The 18,889-nt window shown below is 37.9% G+C and overlaps 1 protein-coding gene across 2 annotated transcripts in view; it reads left to right on the top strand.

The window, feature by feature from the left end:
- AGMO (alkylglycerol monooxygenase) overlaps positions 1 to 18,889 on the top strand; it is a 379,273-nt gene that overhangs the window by 47,603 nt on the left and 312,781 nt on the right. For both annotated transcript variants that reach the window (XM_003130179.6, XM_013979751.2), the window contains exon 4: positions 8,809 to 8,960. In XM_003130179.6, the coding sequence (XP_003130227.3) occupies positions 8,809 to 8,960 (152 nt within the window). The remainder of the gene's footprint in view (positions 1 to 8,808; positions 8,961 to 18,889) is intronic.

The raw sequence follows: 18,889 nt of genomic DNA, 5'->3' as shown, positions 1-18,889 counted from the left end.
CGCAGCATCCCATAGATTTTGAGAGGTTGTGTCTTCATTATCATTTGTTTCAAGGTAGTTTTTAATTTCCTTCTTGATTTCCTCATTGACCCATTGGTTTTTTAGTAGCATGTTGTTGAGTCTCCATGTAGTAGGTTTTTTCTCTTTCCTTTTCCCATGGTTGATTTCTAATTTCATGGCATTGTGGTCAGAGAAGATACTTGAGATAATTTCTACGCTCCTAAATTTATTGAGATTCGCTTTGTGTCCCAATATGTGGTCGATTCTTGAGAATGTTCCATGAGCATTTGAGAAGGATGTGTATTCTGCTTTTTTTGGATGTAGTGTCCTGAAGATGTCAATTAAGTCTAACTTTTCTATTGTTTCCTTTAGGATCTCTGTTGCTTTATTGGTTTTCTGTCTAGAGGATCTGTCCATTGATGTGAGGGGGGTATTTAGGTCTCCTACTATGATTGTATTCTCATCAATATCTCCCTTTATGTCTGTTAATATTTGTTGTATGTATCTGGGTGCTCCTATATTTGGGGCATATATGTTGACGATAGTAACATCCTCTCCTTGGATGGATCCCTTAATCATTAAATAGTGTCCTTCTTTGTCTTTCTTTATGTCTTTTGTTTTAAAGTCTATTTTGTCTGATATGAGCGTTGCGACTCCTGCTTTTCTGTCATGTCTATTGGCATGAAATATTTTTCCCCACCCTTTCACTTTCAATCTATATGTATCTTTTGTCCTAAGGTGAGTTTCTTGTAGGCAGCATATTGAAGGTTTTTGCCTTTTTATCCACTCAGCCACTCTGTGTCTTTTGATTGGGGCATTCAGTCCATTGACATTTAAGGTGATAATTGATAGATGATTATTTATTGCCATTTGAACCTCGTGTTCCAGTTGATTCTATGGTTCTCCATTCTTCCTTTCTTTTTTTTTTTTTTGTTTTTTTGTTTTTTTGTTTTTTTGGTTGGATGGTCTCCTGTTGTTATCTGCTTGAGTGTATTTTTTTTTTCATTTTTTGCAAATGCAATATTTGGTTTTGGCTTGTGGTTGCCCTTTTTTTTAAGTATGCTAACCCCTTCCCATAATTGTCTGTTTTAGCCTGATGGTCCTGTAGGTTCAAATACTTCATTACTATATTAAAATTAAGAAGAGAGACATACATATAAACAAAAAGGGTTATTTACCTCCTGACATCCCTTGCCCACATTTTATGGTTTTGATGACTCTTCTTTATTTTTTTCTTTTTAATTTTATTTTGTTTGAAGCATGTTCATGGTTAAATCTGTATGCTGGCTTATTTGAGTGACTTCTCTCTGATTGCAGTTTCCTCAGTCCTAGTTCTTCCTCTTCTTCTTCTTCTTTTTTTTTTTCTTTTCTTTTTTCTTCCCTTTCCTTCCTTTCTTTTTGATTTAGAGAAGCCCTTTCAATATTTCCTTTAACCTGGGTTTTGTGTTGCTGTATTCTTTAAGTTTTTGTTTGTTGGGAAAAATTTTTTATTTCCCCTTCTATTTTAAATGATATTCTTCCTGGATAGAGTATTCTAGGTTGCATATTTTTTCCTTTTAGCACTTTAAATATCTCTTGCCATTCCCTCCTGGCCTGTAGTGTTTCTGCAGCGAAATCAGCTGATATTCTTATGGGGGTTCCCTTGTAGGTAACATTCTGGTTTTCTCTTGCTGCCTTTAGGATCCTCTCTTTATCACTAACTTTTGCCATTTTTATTATGATGTGTCTTGGTGTGGGTCTGTTTGGGTTCAGTTTGTTTGGGGCCCTCTGTGCTTCTTGTATCTTGAATCCAGTATCCTTTAGATTTGGGAAGTTTCCAGCAATAATTTCTTCAAATATATTTTCCATCCCCTTATCTTTTTCTACTCCTTCTGGAATTCCTATTATGCGTAGATTGGCCCGCTTTATATTATCCCATAGGTCTCTTATATTGCTTTCCAGTTTTTTGATTCGGTTTTCTGTCTGTTGACCAGATTGATTGATTTCCATTATTCTATCTTCCATATCACTGATTTGTTCTTCTGCATTATTCATTCTGGTTTTTACTGCCCCTAGTTCAGTTTGCATCTCTGCAAATGAATGTTCTAGTTTTTCTTGGCTCCTCCTTATATTTTCTAGCTCCTTTCTGAGGGTATCTGCATTACTGTTCATATCTTCTCTTAATTCCTTCAGTATTTTCACTATTTCTCTTTTGAACTCCAGGTCTGTCAGACTGCAGAGATCTGTTTCATTGTTGACTGTTTTAGGTGAGTTCTCCTGTTGGTTTGACTGGGGGTGGTTTCTCAGCTTCTTCATCTTGCTTGTTGTTTTCTTTCTCCTGAGGGAGTTGTACTCTCCGTTATCGGGCAGGGTTTGCCTTGTCACTGCCGTGGAATATTTCCTGAGGGCTGGCGTTGTTGGTCAATCTTTTTTGAGGCAGTGTGGCTTTTCTGGAGTGTTGATGGGGCTAACAGTGTTTCTTTGAAGCAAAGGAGGACTTCCTGAGGGCAGACAGGACTGGGAGGTCCACACCACGATGGTAGCAGATTTCACTTGGTCATGCAGAGCTTGCTCTGGTGTTTTTAGGCTGTGGGGTTCTTGCAGGGGGTTGGCGGTGTTGGGCAGCTGCTCTTCAGGGGTGCATCACCCCCTGGGGGCTGGAGCAGCTATCTGGGTCACTGAGAACCTAAGAGGCTCTTCCCTAGGGTAGCCCAACTCAGGACAGCCTGAGAATGTAGGCGGATCTTTTCACAGTCTGGCCGAGGTTGTTGCAGCTTTTCTGGGCTGCAGGGGCTCTTCCAGGGGGCTGGTGGTGCTGAGCAGTTATTTCACGGGAGTGGGGCACCCCCTGGGGGCTTGGGCGGGTAGCAGGGCCGTTGGAAACTGAAGAGGCTCCTCCCCGGGGCAACCCGACTCAGAAAAACCGTCCAAGAATTAGGCCGATCTATTCACAGCCTGGCTAAGCTTGTTCTAGCTTTTCTGGGCTGCAGGCCTTTTCTCGGGGGCTGGTGGTGTTTGGTGCTGCTCTGCGGAAGTGTAGCCCCACCAAAGGGCAAGCAGGCCTGTGCAGGGACAGCCCCTGCGGTGGTAGGCTTCAGGCAATTGTTGAGGCCAGCCCTCCTGGATGGCAGGCAGCCCCAGGTCCATGACAGCGTAGGGCGTGGCGGGGGTGGGGGGAGGGGATGCACTGGGAAGCACAGTTTTCAGCTAGCTAGCGGGCCTGTAAGCTTGCTGTGGTGTGGGGGGTATTCTATGGGGACCCACCCCTTCTTTTCTCCCCTCCCCAGCACGGGCGCAGACCAGGCTCTTCTCCCAGGTTCCCTCTGATGCAGCTTTCCACTTCCCCGCCCCTGTAGTATTGCTCCCTTCCTCTGCAACAGCTTTGTTTTCTAGTCTCCCAGGCAGTCTCTGCCCCGTCAAATGGTTTCTAGACCTCCCAAGCAGTTTCCGCTCTGCCCCGCCCCCCTAGCCGGGGGACTAATCTCTGGAGCCGAGGTCTCGGTGCCCAGCCCCCACCCAGGCGGCGCCCCCCGGCCCTTTCTCGGGGACTAACCTTCAGCGGCGAGGTCTCGGTGCCCAGCCCCCTCCCCAGGCGTCCCCCGGCCCTTTCTCAGGGATCAACCCTCGGAGGCGAGGTCTTGGTGCCCAGCCCCCACCCAGGCGTCCCCCGGCCCTTTCCCGGGGACTAACCTTCGGAGGCAAGGACTCTGTGCCCAGCCCCCACCCAGGCATCTCAATTTTTGGTGACTGTGCCCGTAGTTCAGATGGTCCGTTGGGTTCTTGATCGGCTTTTCCGTACTCCAACTTACTGCTACACTCTTCTCTGCATCTGGAGATTCCTCCGGTTCGTTTGATCTTTCGCCCAGTCGGTGACTTTCCAGGGTGCGGGATCCCTTTCTCCTCCGCAGTTCCCTTTCGGGAGCGCCCGTCCCGCTCGGATTCACCTTCTCTCACTCTCCTCTTTTCTCCCGTTCTGCCCAATAATGTCATGAACTACTTGCCATTATTGGAGTTTAGGTTCCTCTGCCAGCGATTGGTTGCTGTTCTGTGCGAGTCATTTATTCTGTAGATGTGCTTTTTTTGTTGTGTTTGTGGGAGAGGGCGAGCGTGTCCTCCTACTCCTCCGCCATCTTGTCTTCCTCCCCCCACATCTTCTTAATGTGACTTTTCTACTTTTGATGATGGGAACATTAAACTGAGATGATGTTGATAATGAATTTTCTTTGTAATTCTCAATCCCAAATCTGTCTATTCTTATTTATTATTTTAAAATCTCTGCTCTATGGTACAGGGGCCTATGTCCAATTACTTGTGATGGAATATGAAAGATAATATGAGAAAAAGAATGTGTGTGTGTGTATATATATATGTGTATATAGATATATGACTGGGTCACTTTGCTTATAGCAGAAATTGACGGAAAAATGTAAATCAACTATAATAAGAAATTAAAAAAGTAAAATCTGCAGCTTAAAAAAAATCTGAACATTATAAATTGACTATATATTTTTTTTAAAAAAAATCCAGCATCAGTACTGAAATAGTGTTTTGGGAACTTCCCAGATTTTATGGTTACTAAACATTGCCAGGACAAATTTCTAGTTTTACAGAAAATGTTATATGAAACACATAAAAAATTAGCTGTCTTTCATTTGCCAAAAGATATACTTCAGACTCAAGGTAAGTAGCTATTTGGGGGAATTTATAAAGAACGCAGGCCAATGGGAAGGGAGCCTCTGTATACACAGGTTGTTGATTTGAGGATTCAAATGCTTCCTTATATTTAGATCATTTTCTTGATCTTGCATTCAAACTTAAAGAGTAAAAGGGATCTAACATTTGGTTATTGAAAGCCCCGATGCTATCCAGTATTCTATCTCTACATGATAAATAAGCTCCTTGTATACAAGCATATTGCATATGTCTCTCCCCACAGGATAGGGGTTAGAGCTGTAGTTTGAATGCTGGAGTGTAGTCATATGCTGGATTGGGGGGTGGGAGAGAGTAGAGGGATTGGGAAGAGAAAGAGGAAGGCGCTTAGGTTTATGGTTCAAGGTCTGGTGGGAACATTTTTGAAAATGTAGGTGCTATTTCCTGCAATCAAGGGCTTTCCAGAGGTTGATAATCCTTTCCCAGCTGTATCCCTTGCTGAATTGTTTTTAGTTGTGGCCACTCCATGGCTGTTTTCTTCCCGTTTATGATGGAAGAGGATCATATTCATCTTGCTGATAGAGAACCGGGAATTGAACTCTCACAGCTTTGCTCCTCTTTCTCTTTGCATTGAGGAAGTTTGGCTTCATGCTAAAGTGTGAAGAAAAAAAAAAGAAAGAAGAGGAAAAGAAAAAGGCTTGACTGTAGTATGTCAGGCATATTTCAACTCAATTTGTGTCAACCCTAATAAGTTAAGTTCACAGAATAATAAATTGAGTGTCTGGTCAAGACCTGGCACCTGAACAGGAAATAAAAAATATATATATATTTCAATTGAAGGCAGGTTCTTTTGGTTTTACAAATGGAAGTTTTTCCAGGGACCCTTTTCCTTTTATTGATATCTTGGTATCTGAAAGCCTCTTTCATTTGTCACTGGAACTGATGAGAAAGACAGCAACTTTAAAAAGAGACACTGAACTGATGGCATATTGATGAAGCATGGGACTACATTTGCCCTCTTCACCAATATGTCCTCCCTTTCTTGTGTTGTGCCTGGCGCCTAGTAAGCTCTTCATACAAATATATTGAATGATTGAGTGAATCCATGATTTGATTGGTTTTGATGCTATGTACGACAGCAGGTATAAAAAACTGTAGATTATTTCAGTTTTCTGTTGCATTTTCAAAGTTTTAATTTTTTTCTTTCTGGACCAGTCTTTTTTAGGATTATCAACTGGGGCAATTTTTCCCCCAAGAGACATTTGGGTATTTTGTTGTCACAATTGGCGTGGAGGACTGTTCTGCCTGGTACCTAGTAACTAGAGGCCTGGGATGCTGCTAAACATCCTACAATGCACAGAGCAGGCTCTGGCAACAAAGAATTATCTAGCCCAGATGGTAACAGTGTCAAGCTTTAGAATCTCTGCTTGAGAGAAATTATTAGTTTAAACTTTATAAAGTTGCGTTTGTTCACCATTTTTACCTGAAACTTGAATTTTATATGGTCAACCCTCTACTAAGGAATAGTGGGGACAATTTTAGGATTTCCTATTTTCCCAGGATGGACCCAACAACAAAGAGTGATCGTGTACAAATGTCAATATTGACACTGTTCAGAAGCCCTAGTCTAAATATGTAAGAGGTACCAAGCTAACATCTTTAAAATAATATTTGTTCTATCCTTCCACCTGGATAAATAACCTGGGTGACAGATTGGAAGATACATTTTTTTCTTCCCAAGTAGTAGAGTTTCTTGATAGATTTTATTTGTCTCACCTCAGCCTAACAGAAGGCTCTGCCAACTGCAGAACACTACATCATCTATGGCCTCTCATACAACACTCATTCATCAGCACCACATGTCTCTGGGCACAGGGTTGGGGGATTGTCCTAGGTTGTGCAAATATCTGTTTCATCTGTTTTTTCACTGACTTGGTGTGGCATCTCCTGCCACAGCTTCCCTCCTATTGCCCATGAGTAGCCTGTGCATATGCACAGTGACCATGGCCCATGGGGCAGAGGTGGGGGTCCTGGGCCAGCTGGGGGTGGGGCCAATACTTGGAAGTTAGTTTAAATTTCCAGCTCTTGGATTCCTCAGAGTCTCAGAAGAGTGAGAGACCTCACATACATGTGTGGACATCCAGATATTGCTCTTCCCAGCTCTGTCTACATGTCCAAAATAGCCGCTTTCTGTCTACCTTGTCACGTGGATCAGTTTACACATCTGTGTAAGTTGGTCTTCAGGAGAACCTGACCAGGAAAGAGACCCTCACAGGCCATGAAAGCAGGCCCTGGGCCACTTTGGCAGGGGATTCTAGAGTATCCAGAGCATGGCCTGAGTTGTGACAGGAATGCTGGGGAAGTAGTTTCCTTGGGTCAGGGACTCACACTTAGGGAGTAAATTGCTCCTTCCAGCCATACCATTGTTGGAGGAGGTCGCTGAGTGGATGCAATAACTGGTTGACCATCTAGCTGGACCTTACCTTCTCTTACCTCCACCTCTTACCTTCTTCCCCTCCCTGGAATTCAAGCTCCACCTACAATTCCCATGCTAGCTGCTGTTTCAAGGACACAACCCTGAGAGAGTAAGTGTTTGAGACCATCTGGACTGAATCAGTAACTGAACCTAGTTAAGACCTTTTTAGAAACTTTTAAGATTCTGGCAGAAGAGCATGGAGATTTATGTCTTGCAGCCTCCCAAATAAACGTCCTCTGTAAGTTCCCTTGCTTATTAAAAATGCCACCGCCAAATCTGGAGTTCTCTTTCTTCAGCCTATCCTTGCCCTGAATGTATGCAGGGTCAATTTACAAACTGATGATAATCTTAAATTGAAAACTGAGTTTTAGGATCTGATGATGTATAATCATTTTGGAAAGTGTAGGCACTGGGAATTTCTCTTAGTTGTTTATAGTAATGCTACTGTGAAGAAGCTGAGTTAATTTTACTGATTAAATAATAACTCGAAGTATTCAAAATAGGAGATAATATTAAAGTTATTAAATCATAGTTAGAATCAGATCATAATTAAAGTCAAAGTAGATTAAAAGAGTCAAGTTTCCAATAGAACCATTAACATACTGATTTATAAAAGCTATTTAAAGGGAAATACTTTAAAATAATCAATTTTAAAAGTTTACTAACTTTAACTCCTTCTTTGACTTTTATTTAAAATTAGAATATTTATGAATTTGCTCAATGTTCAAAGTTCATACATCAGTCTTTATTAGGTATGATAATTCATTTTATATGTTAATGATAAAAGTAAAAGAAAAAGTCATAAATCCATAAAAGTGATAAAAGGAATGATTATGCTGAGTTTGATCTTAAATTTGGTCATAGGAAATTTAAAAGAAAAAATTCTACATTTTGTAAAATTGAAGTATATTATGTATATTTTAAAAAGTTCTTGAAATAAGAATTTGCTGAAGCTTGGTAGGATAGATGGCAGGAGATATTCTGTCTGGGTTATAAAAACAATTGTTTATTTCTAGGGGAAGAGTATTCCCTCGTATTTTGAGATCTGTAGTTTATATTACTACAAGAAATACTGAAGTGCTCTAAGAATCTGATTTGTGATCTTAAGAATAGTATCTAAAAACATTAAAAATGTGTGGTGTATGTGTATGTAAAGAGGAAGGAGGAAATAGAGAGGAAGAGAGAGAACAGGTAACCATAAGCAACTTTAATCTAAAGGCATACTTTATGGGATTAACATATTTTAAGGGAGTAGGCAATTTGCAGTCTCCTTTAAGAACATGCTATTCATAAATTTCTACTTATAACATTTCCTTTAAAAAGTCTCCTTGTGTTCTTCATTAAGATTTATAAATGATGGTTACAAAAAATGTCAATTCTGTTTTGTCATATTTAAGTTATATGGGTTCCATGAAAAGTATTTTTTTGAGACAAAACAGGAGAATCCTCCTAAATTCCATGAAATGAGCAAATAGGTTGGCATCCATGATCTTATGAAACAAGGAAACATCATGTGAATCATTTTGATACCAAGGAAATGGAGCTTCTTCAAAGGCATGCTAAAGCAGTATGAAAAAAGAAGGGGGGAAAGATTTTTTTTAACATGTCATCATATTAATTCCTAAATACTATACAAAATGTTTTAGCATAATTTTACATGTAAAATTTAGCATAATCATTGCTTATAAGTTTTATCTTTCCAGTTTGTTTTCTAGGAGCATTGAACTTACTAGTTACATTTATATCTGGGAGAACTACAGCATCATCAGTTTGCCTTGGGATTCTCCATGGACTTGGTATTTAACTTTCTTGGGAGTTGACTTTGGCTACTACTGGTTCCATCGTATGGCTCATGGTAAGTTGCAAACCAAGGCTTTATTGATAACTTATGTGGATCTGCATTTCCCACATAGTTGGTATTCAGTAAATATTTATTGAATGAATGACTAAATGAATAACTTTATTTCATACCATTTAAATATTAGTAAAGTTTACCTTGCAATTTAAATGGAAACAATTTGAAATCATTGTTGAAAAAAAGTGAACTTACTAGAGGTACATTTTTCACACCTCTTGCATCTAATTTATTTTTAAAAACTGTTTAGAAAGTGATGGCTATTGCATTACTTTTTAAATAGTGTCTTACATTGGTCCCATGATCACATGCTTAGTAGAATCTGTAGACATTTGTACATAATATCAAATGTCACATCCCAATTATCAAGGTCTTTCAGAAGAGCTTTGTAACAGCATGGAATCCTAAGTAACTTGCTGTCATATGTAAGTTTGATTCAAGTTCCTGACAGTATTGCTATACTGCAAATGAAAATGCAATCAGCTAGAAACTAGCCATTATGCACTTTAGTATGACCACAGCTTGGCAAAACTTCTCATTTGATACAAAGTCCTCTGACTGGTTCATGGAATTTGCTTTTAGGGGTCCCTGCCCAGATGTTCCAAAGAATTATTTTGTTATGGAAAGAAAAATGGAAGAGCAAGTCGCTGTCTAAACCTCTGTAGGAATAAGCATAGTTTGGAGAATGATTGTAGAGCTAAGGTGAGCAAGTGGTCTCTAAGGAGGGATTAGGAGTGCCAAAGTATTTCTGAAGGGAAATGGAGGAAAGTACTAATTTGGAAAAACTACTGAAGAGCAGAACTCAGGATGTCAGTGGGTAGTTGGGTTGAGTGGGTGGGGACAAAGGAAGGAAGAGTAAGAAACCTGGAATAATAATAAAAAATAAATGGGAGATGGAAAGAAGAGCCCTGAGATCGGGGTGAATAACTGAGCTATGTGTGTAGGAGTTAGTGTGACCAAATATCTTTTCCAAGCCAGGATAAAGGAAATAGCAGCATGGACAGCGTTAGGCTTAAAGGCAATGAAACTTTAAACACAGCATTATTTTGTTAAACACTTCCAACATGTATATTTGATGAAATTACAGAGTGTTAATTCATTAAAACAGTTTGGGTGAACATCAACTAGAAAAAGTTATTTACTTTGTGTGTGATAACCTTTGTCTCTGAAAATAATAGGTCAGCTCCTGACATCATTTCCTGGTATATAAATGCAAGAGGATACTCCCCAATTGAACATGATTAAGAGTAAAATATGGTCTGTGCAGTAAACTTTGTATTTTATTTCAAAATAGTCATTTTCTTCCTAAAATAAATCCATTGGCAGTTTTCCTCACTTTCCTTGAAGCAAATGGGTAATGCAGAAAGCATTTACATTGTATTACTTAATTTCAGGAACCTTCTAATATCACACTGTCCTGTACAGATGTGTTTGTTTGGAAAATCTGCAAATTCGCTTAATCTTTGAAAGCCCATTATAACAAGAAACAAAGAACAAAATATTACCAAATATAAAGCTTTTAAAAATATGTTGACTGTGAGTGCTCAGAGTTCGGGAAGAGCAATAAAGTAAAATAATATATTAAAAACATGGAATCACAGCTGCTCAAAGTATGCTTCCCATTAGAAAATTTTGAACCAAATCCAGTGAAGGCAGGCATTGGGAAAAAAAAATCTAAAAACTTTCTGGAAAAACACTCACCACTTTCAGGCTCTGAAGCCTAATCAGAAGTTCAAAGGATCTTGATTGTGATGAAAAGCTTGTCTGAAAAAAATAAATTATGTAGTTAAAAACATCAAATTTCAATATTACAATCAATTTAAAAATTTGATTTGATAATAATGTAAAATACTAAAATGAAGTTTTAGAAATCTAGAAACAGAGGGATAAGAAAAACCAATAATATAAAATTTCTTGAGTCTCTTGGATTACTGAGCCCATAGTGATTAATTGGTTAAATTTTTTCAACTGAAAAGTTGAAGAGCTCTAAAATCCAAAGGTTGTCTTAAAATATTTTTTAAAACCTTGCTGTTAGTATTTAATGTATTACTTTCCTGTCACTATTTGCAATAAAATTATATAATAAAAATATATTCCATATTAAAAGCTGTGAGTTTTGAAGAGAGTTTATTTTGTATTAAAATTTTTGTTTTTGCATGTATTTAAATGTTAAATTATTGCAATTAATAACCAGTTATTGTTGGTGCCTGTTTGTTTTGCCTACGTGTAGCATTTTCTCACATTAAAGGGACAGGTTGGTAACAGTAGAAAATAGCTTATTCTTGACGCTTGGAATTCTGTCTCTATTTCTTCTTTTTTTTTTTTTTTTTTTTTTTTTTTTTTTTTTTTTTTTTTTTTGCTTTTTTTTAGGATCGTACCCGTGGCACATGGAAGTTCCTAGGCTAGGGGTTGAATCAGAGCTACAACTGCCCAACTACACCACAGTTACAGCAACATGGGATCCGAGCCGCGTCTGCAACCTACACCACAGCTCATGGCAACACCGGATCCTTAACCCACTGAGCAAGGGCAGGGATTGAACCTGCATCCTCATGGATCCTAGTCAGCTTTGTTAACTGCTGAGACATGAAGGAAACTCCTCTGTCTCTATTTCTATGCAGAATGACAGAGGATTTTTTGAGGCTGTGTTCTTTAATTTTTTTTTAATCTTTTTTTTTCTTTTTTGTCTTTTTGAGGGCCGCACCTGCAGCATGTGGAGATTCCCAGGCTAGGGGTCTAATCAAGCTATTGCTGCCAGCCTACCACAGCCACAGCAATGCCAGATCTGAGCTGTGCCTGCTACCTACACTATAGCTCATGGCAATGCCGGATCCTTAACCCACTGAGTGAGGCCAGGGATGGAACCCACCACCTCATGGCTACTAGTCAGATTTGTTTCCGCTGAGCCCCAGTGGGAACTCCTGTATGTGTTCTTTATGTGACATTCCTTTTTCCTGTAGAAAAATGAGAAGGAAATTGATAGTATTATCAACATACACAGAAACAAGAGTAGCCCATAATTTCTGTAGAGTTCTTTGACTATTTTAGAAGGCAATGTAGAATGATAAAATTAAGTAGGTCTCAAATTAAAAGTAACTTCTTGCATGCTTAGTTTCCATTACAAAGGGCTGCAGTATTTTTCCTTGTATTTCCTAATAGTTACACCAAACATATAATAAAAGGAATAAAGATTTTTAAGGGAATGTTTAAAAAATATAAATTCTTACTGCTTGAGGCAGCAAGAATGAGTCCTCTGGGGTGCTGGTAGGTGCCATGAGTGTATATCTTTGTAAAAATATATTAATTTGTACACTTATAATTTATATACTTTTTGTATACCTCAATGCAAAGTTAAGTTAGTAAGTAATGACATAAATTTGATTTCTGGTGAATAGTTTGAAGTCAGAATTATTATAATAGGTCATCATTCATCATTTAGAATATGTTTGAAGGAAGTCTTGACATTCCTATCGGTGTGACTAACCTCTGATTTCTCATCATTACTTTTTACTAAAAGGTCTGGCACCTATGCCAACCATTTTTCTCTGAGTTCATTTCAATGACAGGTTCTGTCTTATGTCTATTGTTATGTTTATTCATTTGTTTTGTTTTTTAGATTCCACATATAACTGAAATCATATAGTATTTACCTTTTTCTATCTGACTTATTTCACTTAATATAATACCCTCTAGGCCCATCCATATTGTCACAAAGGGCAAGATTTCATTGTTTTTTATGACTGAAATTCCATTGCATGATTGCGTGTATACCTCTTTATCCATTCATCTGTTGATGGGTGCTTAAGTTTTTGCCATATCTTGGCTATTGTATTATGCTGGAGTAAACTTATGGATGTATATACCTTTTCTAGTTAGTGTTTACTGCTTTTTTTTCCAAGTACCCATGTGTGAAGTTGCTTGATGGTATGGTAGTTTTTTTTAAATTTTTTTAAAGATTGAAGTATAGTTGATTTACAGTGTGCCAATTTCTGCTGTACCTCAAAGGGACTCAGTCACACACACACACATACATACATTCACTTTGTTATATTAGCTTTCATCAGGGTATTTCATTGCTTATCCATTCTAAATGTAATAGTTTGCATCTAATAACCCCAAAGTCCCAGACCATTCTACTCCCCCTTTCCCCTTGGCAATCATAAATCTCTTCTCTATGTCTGTGAGTTTGTTTCTGTTTTGTAGATATGTTCATTTGTGCCATATTTTAGATTATACATATAATTTGATATCATATGGTATTTTTCTTTTTCTTTCTGACTTATTTCACTTGGTATGATAATCTCTAGTTGCATCCATGTTGCTGCAAATGACATTATTTTGTTTTTATAGCTGGGTATTATTTCATTGTATATATGTACCACATTTTAATCCATTCATCTATTGATGGACATTTAGGTTTTTTTCTATGTCTCGGCTATTGTGAATAATGCTGCTATGAACATATGGTGCATATATCTTTTTGAATTGTAGTTTTGTCCAGATATATGCCCAGGAGTGGGATTGTTGGATCATATGGTAGTTCTATATTCAGTTTTCTGAGAGACCTCTATACTGTTCTCAATAGTGGGTGTACCAGTTTACATTTCCACCAATAATGTAAGAGGGTTCCCTTTTCTCTACACCCTCTCCAGCATTTGATATTCATAGACTTGTTAATGATGGCCATTCTGAGTGGTGGGAGGTGATACCTCATTTTGGTTTTGATTTGCATTTCTCTATTAGTGATGTTGAACATTTTTCCATGTGCCTATTGGCCATCTGTATGTCTTCTTTGGAGATATGTCTATTTAGGTCTTCTTGCCAATTTTTCATTTGGGCTGTTTCTTTTTTTGTTGTTGAGTTTTATGAGTTGTTTTTTATATTTTGGAAATTAAGCCCTTGTCAGTTGCATCATTTGCGATTATTTTCTCCAATTCCATAGGTTGTCTTTTGGGTATTTTTTTAAAATTGTTTCCTTTGCTGTGCAAAAACTTGTAAGTTTGATTAAGTCCCGTTTTTTTATTTTTGTTTTTATTTCTACTGCCTTGGGAAACTAAGAAAACATTTGTATGGTCTGTGTTAAGTATGGCGGCTTTATTATTAATTTTTTGAGGAATCTCCATGTTGTTTTCCATATTGGCTGCACCAATTTACCTTCCCCCCAGCAGTGCACAAGGATTCCACTTTTCCATATCCTTGTTATTTTTATTTGTTGTCTTTTTGATAATAGACATTCTGATTGGTATAAGGTGATAACTCGCAGTAATTTTGATCTACATTTCCCTGATGATTAGTGATGTTGAGGATGTTTTCATGTGCCTGTTGGCTACCTGTATTTCTTCTTGGAAAAATGACTATTAAGATCTTCTGCCCATTTGGGTTGCTTATTTTTTGATACTGAGTTTATATGAGCTCTTTGTGTATTTCGGATATTAACACCTTATCATATATATCACTTATAAATATCTTCTTCCAGAATTGGTAGCCTTTTCATTTTGTTGATAGTTTCCTTTGCTGTGCAAAAGCTTTTTAGTTTAATGTAATCACATTTCTTTATTTTTTTGGTTTTATTCCCTTGCATGAGGAGACATAGCCAAAAAAGTTTTGCTTAGACTAATGACAAAAAGAGTACTGCTCATGTTCTCTTCTAGAAGTTTTATGGTTTCAGATCTTACATTTAAGTCATTAATCCATTTTAAATTTGTTTTTGTGCATAGTGTGGGAGAGTAGTCCAGTTTGAGTCTTCTGCATATAGCTATCAATTCTTACCAATACCATCTATTGAAGAGGTTCTCTTTTCCTTATTGTATAATCTTGCCTCCTTTGTTGTAGATTAATTGCCCATATATGTGTGGGTTAATTTCTGGGCTTTTTATTTTGTTCCATTGATCTATGTATCTGTTTCTGTGCCAGTACCATACTGTTTTTTTTTGGGGGGGGGAGGGGAGGGGTGGCACACCTGTGGCATATGGAAGTTCTCAGGCTTGGGAAATTGGAACTTGGGTCTTGGAATTAGACCCAGGAGTCTAATTGGAGCAACAGCTGCCAGACTACACTACAGCCACAGAAATGCAGGATCTGAGCTGTGTCTGTGACCTACACCACGGCTCACAGCAATGCTGAATCCTTAACCCACTAAGTGAGGTCAGGGAATGAACCCACATCCCATGTATCCTAGTAGGGTTTGTTAACCTACTGAGCCATGAAGGGTACTCCCAGTACCATACTCTTTTGATGAATGTAGCTTTGTTCTATAGTATTAAACCAGGGAGTATGATACTTCCAGTTTTGTTTTTCTTTCTCAGTAATGTTTTGGCTATTCTGGACTTTTTCTATTTCCATCCGGAGTTATCCCATTTGTCCATTTTTTTTTTACTCAAAAGGAGAATTTGAAATTTTTCTCATACTAAATACATATGATATATAAGCAAATAAGATCTTTAAGCAAAGTCACAAAAGTCCAAATCAAATTATCCTCTTTAACTTATTAAACAAGTGTTTATAATTTAATATAGGAGTTCCCTTCGTGGCGCATTGGTTAACGAATCTGACTAGGAACCATGAGGTTGCGGGTTCGGTCCCTGCCCTTGCTCAGTGGGTTAACGATCCAGCATTGCTGTGAGCTGTGGTGTAGGTTGCAGAGGCGGCTCGGATCCCGCGTTGCTGTGGCTCTGGCATAGGCCGGAGGCTATAGCTCCGATTCAATCCCTAGCCAGGGAACCTCCATATGCCGCAGGAGTGGCCCAAGAAATAGCAAAAAGACAAAAAAAATATATATATATATATATAATTTAATATATAGGCAACATGCTAGCTCTTTTAAAGATGACTTGACAATAATATATATTAGATAGTACAGATAGAGTTGGTGGTATGTGCATAATTGAACAATTTCCATGTATGTTGAAATATAGGTCTACCCCCAGGTACTTCGTCAATAATCATCCATTATAGGAACATTAAATATTATTATCCTTAAGAAATTAAACAATAAATCAATTAGATCATCTAATAGTCCATCTTTTAATTCTCCTATTTCTGCTAAGAATGTCTTCTATTAAATTTTAAATTTGGTCAAAACAATATTTATTTAATAGGTTTCTTTGTCTTTCTTGTGACTTTTAAGTGAAAATTGTCACCCATTTTATTTTATTTTATTTATTTTTTATTTTATTTTCCCACTGTACAGCAGGGGGATCAAGTTATCCTTACATGTATACATTTTTTTTTCCCCACCCTTTGTTCTGTTGCAACATGAGGATCTAGATATAGTTCTCAATGCTACTCAGCAGGATCTCCTTGTAAATCTATTCTAAGTTTTGTCTGATAACCCCAAGCTCCCAATCCCTCCCACTCCCTCCCTCTCCCATCAGGCAGCCACAAGTCTATCTTCCAAGTCCATGATTTTCTTTTCTGAGGAGATGTTCATTTGTGCTGGATATTAGATTCCAGTTATAAGTGATATCATATGGTATTTGTCTTTGTCTTTCTGGCTCATTTCACTCAGTATGAGATTCTCTAGTTCCATCCATGTTGCTGCAAATGGCATGATGTCATCCTTTTTTATGGCTGAGTAGTATTCCATTGTGTATATATACACCACCTCTTCCTAATCCAATCATCTGTTGATGGACATTGGGTTGTTTCCATGTCCTGGCTATTGTGAATAGTGCTGCAATGAACATGCGGGTGCATGTGTCTCTTTTAAGTAGAGTTTTGTCTGGATAGATGCCCAAGAGTGGGATTGTGGGGTCATATGGAAGTTCTATGTATAGATTTCTAAGGTATCTCCAAACTGTTCTCCATAGTGGCTGTACCAGTTTACATTCCCACCAGCAGTGCAGGAGGGTTCCTTTTTCTCCACAGCCCCTCCAGCACTTGTTATTTGTGGATTTATGAATGATGGCCATTCTGACGGGTGTGAGGTGGTATCTCATGGTAGTTTTGATGTGCATTTCTCTTATAATCAGCGATATTGAGCATTTTCTCATGTGTTTGCTGGCCATCTGTATACCTTCCTTGGAGAACAGTCTATTCAGGTCTTTTGCCCATTTTTCCCTTGATTGATTGGCTTTTTTGCTGTTGGGTTGTATAAGTTGCTTATATATTTTGGAGATTAAGCCGTTGTCAGTTGCATCATTTGAAACTATTTTCTCCCATTCTGTAAGTTGTCTTTTTGTTCTCTTTTTGGTTTCCTTTGCTGTGCAAAAGCTTTTCAGTTTGATGAGGTCCCATGGGTTTATTTTTGCTCTAATTTCTATTGCTTTGGGAGACTGACCTGAGAAAATATTCATGATGTTGATGTCAGAGAGTGTTTTGCCTATGTTCTCTTCTAGGAGTTGGATGGTGTCCTGTCTTATATTTAAGTCTTTCAGCCACTTGGAGTTTATTTTTGTGCATGGTGTGAGGGTGTGTTCTAGTCTCATTGCTTTGGATGCAGCTGTCCAGGTTTCCCAGCAATGCTTGCTGAATAGGCTTTCCTTTTCCCATTTTATGTTCTTGCCTCCCTTGTCAAAGCTTAATTGACCATAGGTGTCAGGGTTTATTTCCGGGTTCTCTATTCTGTTCCATTGGTCTGTCTGTCTGTTTTGATACCAGTACCACACTGTTTTGATGACTGTGGCTTTGTAGTATTTCTTGAAGTCTGGGAGAGTTATGCCTCCTGCTTGTTTTTTTTTTTTCTCAGGATTACTTTGGCAATTCTGGGTCTTTTGTTGTTCCATATAAATGTTTGGATTGTTTGTTCTAGTTCTGTGAAAAATGTCATGTGCAATTTGATAGGGATTGCATTGAATCTGTAGATTGCTTTAGGTAGTATGGCCATTTTTACAATATTGATTTTTCTAATCCATGAACATGTAATATCTTTCCATTTCTTTACATCTTCTTTGATTTCTTTGATTAAAGTTTTATAGTTCTCAGCATATAGGTCCTTTACCTCCTTGGTCAGGTGTATTCTAAGTTATTTGATTTTTTAAGGTGCAATTTTAAAAGGCATTGTATTTTTATATTCCTTTTCTAATATTTCCTTGCTGGTATACAGTAATGCGACTGACTTCTGAATGTTAATCTTATATCCAGCTACTTGGCTGAATTTATTAATCAGTTCAAGTGGTTTTTGGGTTGAGTCCTTAGGGTTTTCTATATATAGTATCATGTCGTCTGCATACAGTGACAGTTTGATCTCTTCTCTTCCTATATGGATGCCTTTTATTTCTTTTGTTTGCCTAATTGCTGTGACTAGGACTTCCAAAACTATGTTGAAGAGCAGTGGTGAGAGTGGGCATCCCTGTCTTGTTCCAGATTTGAGTGAGAAGGCTTTCAGTTTTTCCCCATTGAGTATTATATTTGCTGTGGGTTTATCATAAATGGCTTTGATTATGTCACCCATTTTAAAATGCAATTTATATATGAAGTGTCCAGGCCAGTTGTCTTGTAAAATGGTCCACAATCTAGATAAATCTGACTGTTGTCTCTCAGTGTTGCTTAACTTCACCCTTTGTCCTGAGGAATCTACAAAATGAATGTTTAGGTCTGGAGTATAGGTTGATTAGATCTGAGGTAAATCTTTGTGGCAAGAATGTTCATAAATGATGTTAGGTGCTTTAGATCAGGATGCCTATAAAACTGGTTGCCATAGACCATCAGGTTAAGATAATGAAATATTATAATTGCCTAAGCCCAAAGACATAAAGATACATTTTCCCTTTGTAATTACTAAGAAATAAATACAGAAATATATGTATCTAATTGTTTACATATCATATACGCATGTGTGAAATAAACATGACCAATTTTTAGGAAAAAAATGTTCCATATCCAAAATAATTCAGTAAGCTGAGGAAAATACACATAGGCTGTTAATAATTTAATCAGTGGTCACAAATTAGCAATTTTTAAAAGTAATTAGCAGTTAACCTATACTTTGA

The sequence above is a fragment of the Sus scrofa genome, chromosome 9, assembly GCF_000003025.6.
Source record: "Sus scrofa isolate TJ Tabasco breed Duroc chromosome 9, Sscrofa11.1, whole genome shotgun sequence".
In the NCBI taxonomy this organism is placed as follows: domain Eukaryota; kingdom Metazoa; phylum Chordata; class Mammalia; order Artiodactyla; family Suidae; genus Sus; species Sus scrofa.
This window is presented reverse-complemented; position numbering and strand designations above follow the sequence as displayed.